At 69.8% G+C, this 14,540-nt stretch overlaps 1 protein-coding gene across 16 annotated transcripts in view; it reads left to right on the top strand.

Moving 5' to 3' along the window:
• Positions 1-14,540, top strand: part of PLEC (plectin) — a 59,756-nt gene that overhangs the window by 37,836 nt on the left and 7,380 nt on the right. For all 16 annotated transcript variants that reach the window (XM_082432921.1, XM_082432920.1, XM_082432914.1 and 13 more), the window contains 26 exons: positions 765-931; positions 1,548-1,663; positions 1,741-1,847; positions 1,921-2,040; positions 2,119-2,214; positions 2,428-2,555; positions 2,820-2,913; positions 3,404-3,558; positions 3,643-3,913; positions 4,016-4,093; positions 4,184-4,345; positions 4,500-4,604; positions 4,725-4,820; positions 5,072-5,197; positions 6,291-6,443; positions 6,530-6,684; positions 6,768-6,894; positions 6,981-7,164; positions 7,279-7,436; positions 7,553-7,731; positions 8,783-8,921; positions 9,023-9,379; positions 9,459-9,542; positions 9,709-9,813; positions 9,985-10,083; positions 11,062-14,442. In XM_082432921.1, coding sequence (XP_082289047.1) covers positions 765-931; positions 1,548-1,663; positions 1,741-1,847; positions 1,921-2,040; positions 2,119-2,214; positions 2,428-2,555; positions 2,820-2,913; positions 3,404-3,558; positions 3,643-3,913; positions 4,016-4,093; positions 4,184-4,345; positions 4,500-4,604; positions 4,725-4,820; positions 5,072-5,197; positions 6,291-6,443; positions 6,530-6,684; positions 6,768-6,894; positions 6,981-7,164; positions 7,279-7,436; positions 7,553-7,731; positions 8,783-8,921; positions 9,023-9,379; positions 9,459-9,542; positions 9,709-9,813; positions 9,985-10,083; positions 11,062-14,442 — 6,942 coding nt within the window. The remainder of the gene's footprint in view (positions 1-764; positions 932-1,547; positions 1,664-1,740; positions 1,848-1,920; positions 2,041-2,118; positions 2,215-2,427; positions 2,556-2,819; positions 2,914-3,403; positions 3,559-3,642; positions 3,914-4,015; positions 4,094-4,183; positions 4,346-4,499; positions 4,605-4,724; positions 4,821-5,071; positions 5,198-6,290; positions 6,444-6,529; positions 6,685-6,767; positions 6,895-6,980; positions 7,165-7,278; positions 7,437-7,552; positions 7,732-8,782; positions 8,922-9,022; positions 9,380-9,458; positions 9,543-9,708; positions 9,814-9,984; positions 10,084-11,061; positions 14,443-14,540) is intronic.

The raw sequence follows: 14,540 nt of genomic DNA, 5'->3' as shown, positions 1-14,540 counted from the left end.
TCCCGTGCCCTCTGGCCCTGACTGGGCAGGCCCCGAAGAGCCTCCCTGCAGAGGAATGCATTCTCTACTCTTGGTGTGGCCTCCTGCCCCAGGGAAGGTTCTAGAGAAGCACCCGCTGCACGGGCTGACTCACCCACTGCCTGCCGGGCCGCACAGGAAGCTGCAAATCTGAGAGCTGGGCAGGCAGAGCCTGGCTGGCACAGCAGCTGAGTCACACAGGCGGGCAGGCCGACAGACAGACAGATAACTAGGGCCAGGCAGGCGGGGGAGCAGACAGGCTGGCAGACCCAGGCCTGAAGCATTGGACCGAGTGCAGGGCCTGGCCCGTTGCTGTGGCCGCTCATGCTCAGTCCCCGGGACCTAACTGTGGCCTGCAGCCAGGGAGGCCCTGCCCCGCCCCTGCCCCGCCCCTGCCCCGCCCCCTGCCCCTCGTGACAGCCTTTTCTAGGCCTGGAGCTTTTGGGTGAGCTCCATGCACCCACCATCCACCAACTGATCCATGCCTGCCTTGCGGGGTGCAGGGTGTGCCCCAGGAGGAGGGAGCCCAGGGCACCCACCATGTGGCAATGGCAGGGGCTGGGGGCCTGACATTCTGTGGCAGCTGCCGCCTAGAGTGGCCTCGGCTTGTGACACTGAGGTGTGGCGGGTCCCTGCGGCCTCAGCCTGCCTCAGCTGGCCTGGCAGCTCCTGTGCACCTTGACTGGGCGCCGGGCAGGTCGCTGGCCGTGGCTGAGCTCCCGTCTCCCGCCCGCTGTGTGGGGCAGATCTCAGACATCCAGGTGAGCGGGCAGTCGGAGGACATGACAGCCAAGGAGAAGCTGCTGCTGTGGTCCCAGCGCATGGTAGAGGGCTGCCAGGGCCTGCGCTGTGACAACTTCACCACCAGCTGGCGAGATGGCCGCCTCTTCAACGCCATTATCCACCGGCACAAGTACGCGGCCCGGGGCAGGGAGGGCACTGTGGGTCGGGGGCGTCCCTGCAGCCCCTCATCTGGGCAACTTCAAACGAGTGGGGGTGAAGACTATGGCAAGAGGCACCTGCCGCCCACGGGGACGGGCGCACCAGCGCCAGCCCGCCTCCCCGGGAGGGTGCAGGCGAGTAGGCCCAGCCCTACACACGCCCTTCCCGCCTCCTCCTGGGCCCTTCCTGAGGCCCTGCCGGCTTCCTCGAGGCCAGAGGACAGCAGGCTGCTGGTTTTCACAGCCGTGAGCGCTGGCCCCACGTGGACACCCCAGAAGGGGCCTGTGTGGGGTCGGCCCTGCGGAGGGCCCAGGCTGACCGGCACCCCACCCTGTGCCTGTGCCCACCGTAGGCCCCTTGAGCTCCTGGGGGCAGGGCCCAATGTGCGCAGCACCTGCAGGTGGGCTGCCTGGGTGGGCGGGACTGGACGCTAGTGGGGTGGGGGTGTTTTTCAGGACGAGGGTGTGCTGGGGGTTCTGTGTCTCTGGGGGGGCCTGTGGGGGGCGTGTCTGTGCGCTGACCTGCCCGGTGGGCCTGGCTGCTCCTGTGTTCCCGCCTGCCTGCCCCACCCGCCCCTTTGCCCACAGGCCTACGCTCATCGACATGAACAAGGTGTATCGTCAGACCAACCTGGAGAACCTGGACCAGGCCTTCTCCGTGGCGGAGCGGGACCTGGGGGTGACAAGGCTCCTGGACCCTGAGGGTACGTGCCGCGGCCCCTGCCTCACTCTCTCCTCCCCTGCCTCTCGCTGGGGCCCCTCTGACCCTCCTCCCCTGCAGATGTGGACGTCCCTCAGCCCGACGAGAAGTCCATCATCACCTATGTCTCATCCTTGTACGACGCCATGCCCCGGGTGCCCGACGTGCAGGACGGGGTGAAGGCTAATGTGAGTGCCGGCCGGCAGGCCCCGGGCGGGCGGGGGGAGGCGGGCCCCTGACGGCCCGTCGTCCCCTCCCCAGGAGCTGCAGCTGCGCTGGCAGGAGTACCGGGAGCTGGTGCTGCTGCTGCTGCGGTGGATCCGGGCACACACGGCTGGCTTCGAGGAGCGCCGCTTCCCCTCCAGCTTTGAAGAGATTGAGGTGGGTTTCCCTGCCTAGCCAGGGTTCTGTGCCCGCTGTGGGGCCCCAGGTTTGGCTACTGACACCTCTCGTCGCCAGATCCTGTGGTGCCAGTTCTTGAAGTTTAAGGAGACGGAGCTTCCAGCCAAGGAGGCGGACAAGAACCGGTCCAAGGGCATCTACCAGTCCTTGGAGGTGAGGGGGGTCCTGGAGGGAGGTGAGGGGGGTCCTGGAGGGAGGGAAGTGGAGCTGCCCGGGAGCCCGGGGCCTGTGGGGTCCCCTCCAGCAGGCTTGGCCCGGCCTTACCACGGAGCTGGGACCAGGGCTGTTCCAGGTCGGGTGGGCCGGGGGCCCGGGTGACCCCCAAGCCTCTGCTGGCCCCGGCCTGAGCTAGGCCCCTGCCCACAGGGGGCGGTGCAAGCTGGACAGCTCAAGGTGCCCCCCGGCTACCACCCGCTGGACGTGGAGAAGGAGTGGGGCAAGCTGCACGTGGCCATTCTGGAGCGGGAGAAGCAGCTCCGCAGCGAGTTTGAGAGGTGGGCGGGCGCTGGGGTGGACGAGGCAGCTGGTGGGCGGGTGGGGCCCTGCGGTGGCAGGGAAGCCACCCCGAGGGTGAGTCACTGCCTGGGGAGGAAATCCCCCCTCCCCCGAGGCTGGGAAACCCACACCCGGGGCCAGCTCAGCTGTGGGCCACAGGCTGGCGGGCAGGCCAGGGGCAGGAGGGGAGCTGCGCCCTGCGGTGGGGAGCCTGGTGGGCTGACACCACTCACCGCGGGTCCCGTGGCTGCTCTGGGCCGCAGACTAGAGCGTCTTCAGCGTGTCGTGAGCAAACTGCAGATGGAGGCCGGGTTGTGTGAAGAGCAGTTGAACCAGGCCGACGCCCTGCTGCAGTCGGTGAGGGGCGGGGACGAGGGTGGGCCTGGGCGGGGAGGCTTGGGGGAGGGAGGCGGGCCCTGAGCGCTCCTCCCTCTGGGTGTGGAGCCGACTCTGACTGCGAGCTTTGGGCAGAGCTGGCTTCTGGGCACCAGGCCCGCCCTGAGCTGCTGCAGTCTGGAGGGACCCAGACCCGCGGGGCCCAGAGGGGCAGGACGGTGTGGGCCTGGACAGGGGTCTCTTGGGGAGAACTTTCCAGGGGTGGGAGCTGGAGGGCAAGACCACGAACCGTCTGGCTCCTGGGCCCTAGCGGAGGCCTTTGGACCCGGTCCTGGGTCCCCCAGAGAGGTGGGGGCTGGGGGGTTTGGCCAGAAACATCAGAAGGACATACCGTGGTGGATGGGGAGGAAAGGGAAAGGATGGGGGTGGACCCGGAGGCAGCGGGGGAGCCCCATGCAGGCAGGCGGGAGGCGGGGTGGCCAGGCTCTGAGTCAGGGCCACCACCTTGCAGGATGTCCGGCTGCTGGCCTCAGGCAAGGCACCACAGCGGGCGGGCGAGGTGGAGCGGGACCTGGACAAGGCAGACGGCATGATCCGGATGCTCTTCAACGACGTGCAGACTCTCAAGGATGGGCGGCACCCGCAGGGCGAGCAGATGTACCGCAGGTGGGCCAGGCCCCCCCCACCCCCAGGGCCTGGGGAGGGCACCCCAGTTCCGCTGACCCCTCCTGACCCCTGCCCCGCCCACAGGGTGTACCGCCTGCACGAGCGTCTGGTGGCCATCCGCACCGAGTACAACCTGCGTCTGCGGAGCGCGCCGAGGCGCCCCGAGCTCGAGGACTCCACCCTGCGCTACCTGCAGGACCTGCTGGCCTGGGTGGAGGAGAACCAGCGCCGGCTGGACAGCGCCGAGTGGGGCGTGGACCTGCCCAGCGTGGAGGCGCAGCTGGGCAGCCACCGAGGCCTGCACCAGTCGGTCGAGGAGTTCCGGACCAAGATCGAGCGGGCGCGCACCGACGAGGTGAGTGGGGGGGTGCGGGCGGCGGGCACACTGACGGGGCGGGCATTGGGCGCAGGCCAGGTCCCGGCCACCGCAGGCCTCACCCCTCCTCATCTCCCACAGGGCCAGCTCTCCCCGGGCACCCGGGGCGCCTACCGAGACTGCCTGGGTCGGCTGGACCTGCAGTACGCCAAGCTGCTCGTGAGTGGCGGCCGGCTGGGAGCCGGGGTGGGGGTGGGGGTGGGGGAGGGGGGCGCGGGGCTGACACACTCCCCGCCTGCCTGCTCACAGAGCTCCTCCAAGGCCCGCCTCCGGTCCCTGGAGAGCCTGCATGGCTTTGTGGCCGCCGCCACCAAGGAGCTGATGTGGCTGAGTGACAGGGAGGAGGAGGAGGTGGGCTTCGACTGGAGCGACCGCAACACCAACATGGCCGCCAAGAAGGAGGGCTACTCGGTGAGGCAGGTGGCCGGCCTCCGGGCCCTCCCCTCCCACGATTGCCCTCCCCAGTTCGGGTCCAGCTCCAGGCCCCGGGTGGTGCTTGGCGGGAGACGGGTGGACCCCGACGTGGCCTTGGCACCGCCCCTGAGACCCCTTGCCTCCGTGTCAGGCCCTGATGCATGAGCTAGAGCTAAAAGAAAAGAAAATCAAAGAGATCCAGAGCACCGGCGACCGCCTGCTTCGGGAAGACCACCCTGCCCGGCCCACAGCGGAGGTGGGGTGGGGATGCGGGGACCCCCCTGGGCCCCCCTGGTGTGGTGGGGCAGGGCTGGGGGGATCCCCCCGGGCCCCTGTGGTGGGGCAGGGCCCGACGGGGCCACGTGCTGTGCTGCAGTCCTTCCAGGCGGCCCTGCAGACCCAGTGGAGCTGGATGCTGCAGCTGTGCTGTTGTATCGAGGCGCACCTAAAGGAGAACACTGCCTACTTCCAGGTGAGAACTGGGCTCCCCAGCCCCCGCCTCTGCTGCAGTGACCTCGAGGAGCCCCTCGACCACCGCTGCAGATCTGGGGCCCCTCCCCGTGTCCATGCAGACGTGGATAACCAACCCCACGCGCTGTCCCGCTGACCTCGCGGCAGAATCCTCCCCGGTTGTTGGGCCCAGCCCCTCCGGCCCATACTGGGGCAGCTGTGGCCGGGGGCTCTGGGCTGTTGGCCTAGCGTGACCCATTTCTGCCACCCCAGTTCTTCTCAGACGTGCGGGAGGCTGAGGAGCAGCTGCGGAAGCTGCAGGAGACGCTGCGCCGGAAGTACACCTGTGACCGTTCTATCACCGCCACGCGGCTCGAGGACCTGCTGCAGGACGCCCAGGTGAGCCGACCGCCTGGGCCCCCGCCAGGCCCAGGGCCGTGCAGCCCGGCTAGAGGCAGACGCTGAGGCCCAGCCTCTTGGCCTGCGGGGCTGGAGGGGCGCAGGCAACGTCAGGCATTGAGGTGGCAGGGTCCAGGGCCAGGGGAGCACAGGGAGAGGCTGGCCCGGTGTCTGGGCTGCATCGGTGCTCTGGAGAGGTTCCTCTGGAGGCGGAGAGTGGTGGGTGACTAGAGGTGCCAGCAGGGGTCAGGAGGCACGACAGGGGCTGGAGGTCAGCACAGTGGGGCGGGGGTATGGGTGAACCGAGAGCTTAGCGGCAGGGTCCTGGCCTGGGGGCAGGTGGCTGGCCAGAGCTGGTATGAGCCCCCCCACCCACAGAGCCCCTGGAGGGAGCAGAGGCCTGAGTCAGCTGCTCTGTTGCCAGCCATGTCACCACGGGCAGGTCCGTCAGCATCTCGGGCCTGACAGTCTGGGGCAGGCGCAGTCGGGAGGGCTGCGGAGGACACAGAGGCAGCTGAGTGTGCTGCCAGGTGCCCTGGGGCAGGGAGTGATGGAGGAGAGAGGGGGCCGGTAGGCCCTGCCGCCTGGAGCTCCTGCGGTCAAGAGCGGGGGTCAGCGAAGCCTGGGGCCCAGGAGGCCCCCTCAGCGGCAGCATCGGCCGGGGAGGGGGCGGGAGAGGTGCAGGCAGCTCCCGCGTGGACCCTTACCTGCAGCCTTGGACGGCCCCCCGCCCCTCGGAGCGGCTGGGCGGGAGGGGGGGCCACCTTCCACAGCAGGACAGGGGAGGGCGGGGGGGAGGACGCTGCGGGGCCCTCCGCTGGAGGACGCCACGTGTGACGGGGGCCGGGGAAGGCCGTTCGGTCCTGACTGGGAAGGAAGGAGTGTCGGTGGGACCGGGCGCCTGTCCTGGCTGAGTGCCCAGCCCCGCAGCCTCCTGGGGGCAGTTGGAAGGACACCTGATCTCAGGGCGTTGCGGGGGTCCAGGGGTGCTCGTGCATTTCCCGGGGTGGGCACGTGGGTCCTCACAGACCCTCGTCCGGGCGCTCGGTGTCCGACACCGGATGCTGGTCTCTGAGCTGCCCCTCCTCGGCAGGACGAGAAGGAGCAGCTAAGCGAGTACAGGGGGCACCTCTCAGGCCTGGCCAAGCGGGCCAAGGCCGTCGTGCAGCTGAAGCCCCGCAGCCCAGCGCACCCCATGCGGGGCCGCGTGCCGCTGCTGGCCGTGTGCGACTACAAGCAGGTGGAGGTGAGGGCTGGGCTGGGCAGGGTGGGCCGGGCAGGGTGGGGCGTGGGTGTGGGTGGGGCCACGCTGCGATGCTCTGACTGCTTCAGGTGACCGTGCACAAGGGTGACGAGTGCCAGATGGTAGGCCCTGCACAGCCGTTCTACTGGAAGGTGCTGGGCAGCTCCTGCAGCGAGGCCGCCATGCCCTCCGTGTGCTTCCTTGTGCCCCCGCCCAACCAGGAGGCCCAGGAGGCCATCGCCAGGTGCGTGGTCCTGGGTATGCAGCTGGAGAGGGTGGTGTCGGGCAGGTCCCCAGACACCTCTGACTGTGCCCCCGACCTGCCAGGCTGGAGGCCCAGCACCAGGCCTTGGTGGCGTTGTGGCACCAGCTGCACACGGAAATGAAGAGCCTGCTGGCGTGGCAGAGCCTCAGCCGCGACATGCAGCTCATCCGCTCCTGGTCCCTGGCCACGGTACGACTGCCCCGCTGGGCACTCTGGGTGGTGCCGGGCGGCAGGGGCCTTCCTGCGGCCGTGCTCAGCCCTCGTGCCGTCTGCAGTTCCGCACACTGAAACCAGAGGAGCAGCGCCAAGCCCTGCGAAGCCTGGAGCTGCACTACCAGGCCTTCCTGCGGGACAGCCAGGACGCTGGTGGCTTCGGGCCTGAGGACCGGCTACAGGCTGAGCGCGAGTACGGCTCCTGCAGCCGCCACTATCAGCAGCTGCTGCAGAGCCTGGAGCAGGGTAGGCAGGTGCCGCCCGGAGGGTGGGGGGGGGGGGGCGGCAGGGGGGCAGTGGTGTGTGTGTGGTGGCGGGAGGGCGTGGCCGGGGCAGCCTGTGAGCAGGACGTGTCCTCAGGCGAGCAGGAGGAGTCCCGCTGTCAGCGCTGCATCTCAGAGCTCAAGGACATCCGGCTGCAGCTGGAGGCCTGCGAGACACGCACCGTGCACCGCCTGCGGCTGCCGCTGGACAAGGAGCCCGCGCGGGAGTGTGCCCAGCGCATCACCGAGCAGCAGGCAGGCCCCGTCCACTCCCCCACCCCCGCCCCCTACTGCACCCCACCCCCGGCCTTCCACGCGGGCCATGCGCTGGGCTCGCGGGCTCAGCTCGCCTCCTGCTCCGTCTCTCGTAGAAAGCGCAGGCTGAGGTGGACGGGCTGGGCAAGGGGGTTGCCCGGCTCTCTGCCGAGGCCGAGAAGGTCCTGGCCCTGCCCGAGCCGTCACCCGCTGCCCCCACTCTGCGTTCAGAGCTGGAGCTGACCCTGGGCAAGTTGGAGCAGGTTCGCAGCCTGTCTGCCATTTACCTGGAGAAGTGAGTGCACCTGACGGCGGCCGGGGGGCTGTGACCGAAGGGGCGTCTTGGGGAGTGTGGCAGGGCAACGGTGCCAACGAGGTGGGGTCCGCTGCGGGGTGTGGCCAGGGGATGGCCGGTGTGGACCAGGGTGGGGGTTGCAGAGGTGGCCGGAGGGGTTCAGTCCTGGTGTGCCTTGGAGGTAGGGCTCCCTGATGACTGGATGTGGGGTGAGAGGGGTTGAGGGGGCTATTGGAGGAGGACTTAGGGCCCCCCACCCGCGGGAGGGTGGTAGGGGAGGGTCACCGATGTGGAAGGTGTGTGGGCAGAGGTGAGGGGCCGGGGCGCATCGCGGGGTAGGTCAGGACCGGGCACCTGGGGGCACTGGCAACCTTGGGGGAAGGGTTTCTTGGCAGAAGGTGGGGATGAGGTTCTGCGGAGAGTAGGCAGGGTGGGCAGTGGATGAGACAGCAGAGAGCCAGGGTGCTGAGAGGGTCCCAATCCCCTCTCCCACAGGCCCTTCCACCCCAGTGCCTCCCGGGGAACGCGGAGTCCTCACCAGGGCCCCTGCCTCCTCCTTGCCCCCCGCCCCCAGACACGGGTACCTCTTTTTCCCTCACGGTTCATTTCAGGGTGTACACTCACGTGGCTCAAAGATCGCTTTCGGAAGCTTCGTGATAACCCTCCACTCCTCCACTCTCAGTCCCAACGTGATCCGCCCTCCAAGGCCCTGGTCTTGGTTTCTGTCTCTTACCCGGCGTTTCTGCACACGCCCCACGTGCTGTTCGTGAGGAGCGTCCCTGTCAGGCACATGGCGTCCCCCTCACCCAGTCCGGGGGCTGGAAGGCTGACGGGGGCTCCCTTGGCCAGCACAACCTCCCTCCAGGCCTCAGGCTGGAGCTGGAGCATCCCCGGGTCCGAGGTCCCCAGCCACCTTCTGCCTACACCTCTCTCTCCCTGAAGCCCATGACCACAGGGGTCAGCTGGCCACCCGGTCTGGGGTTCCACCGTGGTGGCCTGGCTGCCCCCTCCAGCCCACGCCAGCCCCGCTCTGAGCCCTGCTCTCCCGCAGGCTCAAGACCATCAGCCTGGTGATCCGCAGCACACAGGAGGCCGAGGAGGTGCTCAGGGCCCACGAGGAGCAGCTCAAGGAGGCCCAGGCTGTGCCCGCCACCCTCCCAGAGCTTGAGGCCACCAAGGCTGCGCTGAAGGTACTGCCACAGGCCCGCGCCCTGCCGTGAGGGCCCAGAGACGCCGGGGCCAGCGGCAGGGGCCTCGGGCTGCAATGGCACCCTCTCCTCTGACCCAACAGAAGCTTCGGGCCCAGGCGGAGGCGCAGCAGCCCGTGTTCGATGCCCTGCGGGACGAGCTGCGGGGGGCGCAGGAGGTGGGCGAGCGGCTGCAACAGCGACACGGCGAGCGGGACGTGGAGGTGGAGCGCTGGCGTGAGCGGGTCACCCTGCTGCTGGAGCGCTGGCAGGCTGTGCTGGCCCAGACCGACGTGCGGCAGCGCGAGCTCGAGCAGCTGGGCCGCCAGCTGCGTTATTACCGTGAGAGCGCGGACCCGCTGGGCGCCTGGCTGCGGGACGCCAAGCAGCGGCAGGAGCAGATCCAGGCCGTGCCACTGGCCAACAGCCAGGCCGTGCGAGAGCAGCTGCGGCAGGAGAAGGTGGGCCCCGGCCAGGTGGGCAGGAGCGGGGCAGGGGGGGTGCTGCACCCTCTGGCTGCTGACCACCCTGCTCTCCCAGGCGCTGCTGGAAGATATCGAGCGCCACAGGGAGAAGGTGGAGGAGTGCCAGAGGTTCGCGAAGCAGTACATCAACGCCATCAAGGTGAGGCCTTTGCGGCCTCGCGTCCCAGGGGAGACATGCAGGCGCGGTGGGCCTGGGACCTCAGGGGGGCCCCCCCAGACCAGGCCGTGCTGGGGAGAGCCTGTGGGCAGGTTCAGGGGCAGGGTGGGGAGGGCAGAGCTGGTGGCCAACCAGTGTGTCCCTGCAGGACTATGAGCTTCAGCTGGTCACGTACAAGGCACAGCTGGAGCCGGTGGCCTCGCCAGCCAAGAAACCCAAGGTCCAGTCGGGGTCCGAGAGCATCATCCAGGAGGTGAGGCTGACGAGGGGCAGGGCCGGTGGGTGGGCTGAGCCTGAGTCAGCAGGGGCAGGGCCGGTGGGTGGGCTGAGCCTGAGTCAGCAGGGGCAGGGCCGGTGGGTGGGCTGAGCCTGAGTCAGCAGGGGCAGGGCTGACTCTGGGTGCCTCCTCCCTCCCGCCCCCCAGTACGTGGATCTGCGTACCCGCTACAGTGAGCTGAGCACACTCACAAGCCAGTACATCAGGTTCATCAGTGAGACTCTGCGGCGTATGGAGGAGGAGGAGGTATGACCCGCCCGGGTGGGGAGGCCATCCTGCTGCCCACGTTGCCCCAGATGTGGCTCCTAGGAGCCTGCCTGAGCTCTCCCCACTCCCTCCTGCCTGGTGCTGCCGGCGCCCCCTCCCCCTGCAGCTCCCCGCAGCACGGCCTGTCCCCAGGCTCGCCTCACCTGCGGCCCAGCCCACCTTGGCCCGATGCTGCACTGCTCCTCTCCCCGTGGTGGCTGGCACCTTCTCTTTCTCTTCTGTGTTGGCACTTCCCCCCACCAGGCGTCCCACCGGCTCCCTTGTGTGTGTGCCTCCTCGGGACTCTGCATTGGCCTCTTTACTTGGCCACTTGCTCTGGAAGAACTTTGGGCTGTTGAGTCATGGGGGCTGGGGAGGGGTGCCCCGAAGTGCTTGGGTGAGGAAGGGTGCCTACCCCGTCTTGTTCCTCCTGCCTCCTGGGTGACCCCTCCGTCTGGCCTACCTGCAGCTTCCTCTCTGCTCAGCACCGCAGGCCATCAAGTCCCCCTTCCGAGCTGGCTCAGATCTGCACTGATGTCCCACGCTGGCCACCCCACCCTGCCGGGTCAGGGAGAGGGGCCCCATGGCCAGAGCCAGGCCGCCGGGCATTCAGCGGTGCTCAGGCAGGGCTGCGTGGAGGGCGCGGCTCCCAGGCCCTGCGAGCCTCCTGCTTTGCTCTCTTTCTCTCTCTTCCTGTCTGTGTGTCTCCGTCGCCTGTCTGCGGGAAGAGGGGAGAACACCTGGGTCTCCTTCCCCGGGCTGGTGAGCACTCTGGGGCCAGGCTGCGCTCGCTGCCCCAAGTGCCCTGGGTGGGTGCATGCAGCCTCCCTCGGCTGGGCCGGGACCTCTGTTCCCTCCCAACCCCTGCACCGCGCTGTCAGGGTGAGCTGTGGTGGCACCGTGTCGCATGCTGGGAGCACCTGCTCCGTGCTCACCCCTCTCTCTCCGGTTTTCTCCCTCTCTCTGCTGCGGCCGCAGAGGCTGGCTGAGCAGCAGCGGGCAGAGGAGCGGGAGCGACTGGCTGAGGTGGAGGCCGCGCTGGAGAAGCAGCGGCAGCTGGCCGAGGCGCACGCACAGGCGAAGGCGCAGGCAGAGCGCGAGGCCCAGGGGCTCCAGCGGCGCATGCAGGAGGAGGTGGCGCGCCGGGAGGAGGTGGCGGTGGAGGCACAGGAGCAGAAGCGCAGCATCCAGGAGGAGCTGCAGCACCTGCGGCAGAGCTCGGAGGCGGAGATCCAGGCCAAGGCCCGGCAGGTGGAGGCGGCCGAGCGCAGCCGGCTGCGGATTGAAGAGGAAATCCGCGTGGTGCGCCTCCAGCTGGAGGCCACCGAGCGCCAGCGCGGCGGGGCGGAGGGTGAGCTGCAGGCACTGCGTGCGCGGGCGGAAGAGGCTGAGGCGCAGAAGCGGCAGGCCCAGGAGGAGGCGGAGCGCCTGCGGCGGCAGGTGCAAGACGAGACCCAGCGCAAGCGGCAGGCGGAGGCCGAGCTGGCCCTGCGTGTGCAGGCGGAGGCTGAGGCGGCTCGCGAGAAGCAGCGGGCCCTGCAGGCGCTGGAGGAGCTGCGGCTGCAGGCAGAGGAGGCAGAGCGGCGCCTGCGGCAGGCAGAGGCAGAGCGGGCACGCCAAGTGCAGGTGGCCCTGGAGACGGCGCAGCGCAGCGCTGAGGCAGAGCTGCAGAGCGAGCATGCCTCCTTCGCCGAGAAGACGGCGCAGCTGGAGCGCACCCTCAAGGAAGAGCACGTGGCCGTGGTGCAGCTGCGGGAGGAGGCCACGCGGCGGGCACAGCAGCAGGCCGAGGCCGAGCGCGCCCGCGCGGAGGCCGAGCGGGAGCTGGAGCGTTGGCAGCTGAAGGCCAACGAGGCGCTGCGGTTACGGCTGCAGGCGGAGGAGGTGGCGCAGCAGAAGAGCCTGACGCAGGCCGAGGCGGAGAAGCAGAAGGAGGAGGCGGAGCGGGAGGCGCGGCGGCGCGGCAAGGCGGAGGAGCAGGCCGTGCGGCAGCGCGAGCTGGCTGAGCAGGAGCTGGAGAAGCAGCGGCAGCTGGCGGAGGGCACCGCGCAGCAGCGCCTGGCCGCGGAGCAGGAGCTGATCCGGCTGCGGGCCGAGACGGAGCAGGGGGAGCAGCAGCGGCAGCTGCTCGAGGAGGAGCTGGCGCGGCTGCAGCGGGAGGCGGCCGCGGCCGCGCAGAAGCGCCGAGAGCTGGAGGCCGAGCTGGCCAAGGTACGGGCTGAGATGGAGGTGCTGCTGGCCAGCAAGGCGCGGGCCGAGGAGGAGTCACGCTCCACCAGCGAGAAGTCCAAGCAGCGGCTGGAAGCCGAGGCCGGCCGGTTCCGTGAGCTGGCGGAGGAGGCAGCCCGCCTGCGTGCCCTGGCGGAGGAGGCCAAGCGGCAGCGGCAGCTGGCCGAGGAGGACGCGGTGCGGCAGCGCGCGGAGGCAGAGCGGGTGCTGGCCGAGAAGCTGGCCGCCATCAGCGAGGCCACGCGGCTCAAGACGGAGGCGGAGATCGCGCTCAAGGAGAAGGAGGCGGAGAACGAGCGCCTGCGGCGGCTGGCAGAAGACGAGGCCTTCCAGCGGCGGCTTCTGGAGGAGCAGGCGGCCCAGCACAAGGCCGACATCGAGGCGCGGCTGGCGCAGCTGCGCAAGGCATCGGAGAGCGAGCTGGAGCGGCAGAAGGGGCTGGTGGAGGACACGCTGAGACAGCGGCGGCAGGTGGAGGAGGAGATCCTGGCGCTCAAGGGCAGCTTCGAGAAGGCGGCCGCCGGCAAGGCAGAGCTGGAGCTGGAGCTGGGGCGGATCCGTGGCACCGCCGAGGACACGCTGCGCAGCAAGGAGCAGGCAGAGCAGGAGGCCGCCCGGCAGCGGCAGCTGGCGGCAGAGGAGGAGCGGCGGCGCCGCGAGGCCGAGGAGCGAGTGCAGAAGAGCCTGGCGGCTGAGGAGGAGGCCGCGCGGCAACGGAAGGCCGCGCTAGAGGAGGTGGAGCGGCTCAAGGCCAAGGTGGAGGAGGCACGGCGCCTGCGCGAGCGAGCGGAGCAGGAGTCGGCTCGGCAGCTGCAGCTGGCCCAGGAGGCCGCCCAGAAGCGGCTGCAGGCGGAGGAGAAGGCGCACGCGTTCGCGGTGCAGCAGAAGGAGCAGGAGCTGCAGCAGACGCTCCAGCAAGAGCAGAGCGTGCTGGAGCGTCTGCGCAGCGAGGCCGAGGCGGCCCGGCGGGCGGCAGAGGAGGCGGAGGCGGCGCGGGAGCGGGCGGAGCGCGAGGCGGCGCAGTCCCGGCGGCAGGTGGAGGAGGCGGAGCGGCTGAAGCAGTCAGCGGAGGAGCAGGCGCAGGCGCAGGCGCAGGCGCAGGCTGCCGCGGAGAAGCTGCGCAAGGAGGCCGAGCAGGAGGCGGCGCGGCGGGCGCAGGCCGAGCAGGCAGCCCTGCGGCAGAAGCAGGCGGCCGACGCTGAGATGGAGAAGCACAAGCAGTTCGCGGAGCAGGCGCTGCGGCAGAAGGCGCAGGTGGAGCAGGAGCTGACGGCTCTGCGGCTGCAGCTGGAGGAGACCGACCACCAGAAGAGCATCCTGGATGAGGAGCTGCAGCGACTGAAGGCGGAGGTGACGGAGGCGGCCCGGCAGCGCGGCCAGGTGGAGGAAGAGCTGTTCTCCTTGCGCGTGCAGATGGAGGAGCTGGGCAAGCTCAAGGCCCGCATCGAGGCGGAGAACCGCGCGCTCGTTCTGCGCGACAAGGACAGCGCGCAGCGCCTCCTGCAGGAGGAGGCGGAGAAGATGAAGCAGGTGGCGGAGGAGGCCGCGCGGCTGAGCGTGGCGGCCCAGGAGGCGGCGCGGCTGCGGCAGCTGGCGGAGGAGGACCTGGCTCAGCAGCGGGCCCTGGCAGAGAAGATGCTCAAGGAGAAGATGCAGGCAGTGCAGGAGGCCACGCGGCTCAAGGCGGAGGCAGAGCTACTGCAGCAGCAGAAGGAGCTCGCCCAGGAGCAGGCCCGGCGGCTGCAGGAGGACAAGGAACAGATGGCACAGCAGCTGGCCCAGGAGACGCAGGGCTTCCAGAAGACTCTGGAGACGGAGCGGCAGCGGCAGCTGGAGATGAGTGCCGAGGCGGAGCGGCTCAGGCTGCGTGTGGCCGAGATGAGCCGGGCTCAGGCTCGGGCGGAGGAGGACGCCCGGCGCTTCCGGAAGCAGGCGGAGGACATAGGCGAGAGGCTGTACCGCACGGAGCTCGCCACGCAGGAGAAGGTGACGCTGGTGCAGACGCTCGAGACCCAGCGGCAGCAAAGTGACCGGGATGCCGAGCGCCTGCGGGAGGCCATCGCGGAGCTGGAGCACGAGAAGGACAAGCTCAAGCAGGAGGCTCAGTTGCTGCAGCTCAAGTCTGAGGAGGTATCTCCCCGCGCGCGGGCAGGGAGCTGGGGCGGGGTCTGCTCTCAGCCAGGTGCTCCCGGGGGCCCTCCTGCCCCTGACCGCCCCCTTCCCCCTTC

Source organism: Balaenoptera physalus (assembly GCF_965194825.1).
Source record: "Balaenoptera physalus genome assembly, chromosome: 17".
Classification (NCBI taxonomy): Eukaryota; Metazoa; Chordata; class Mammalia; order Artiodactyla; family Balaenopteridae; genus Balaenoptera; species Balaenoptera physalus.
The sequence above is the reverse complement of the archived record's forward strand: the minus strand, read 5'-3'. Positions and strand labels throughout refer to the sequence as shown.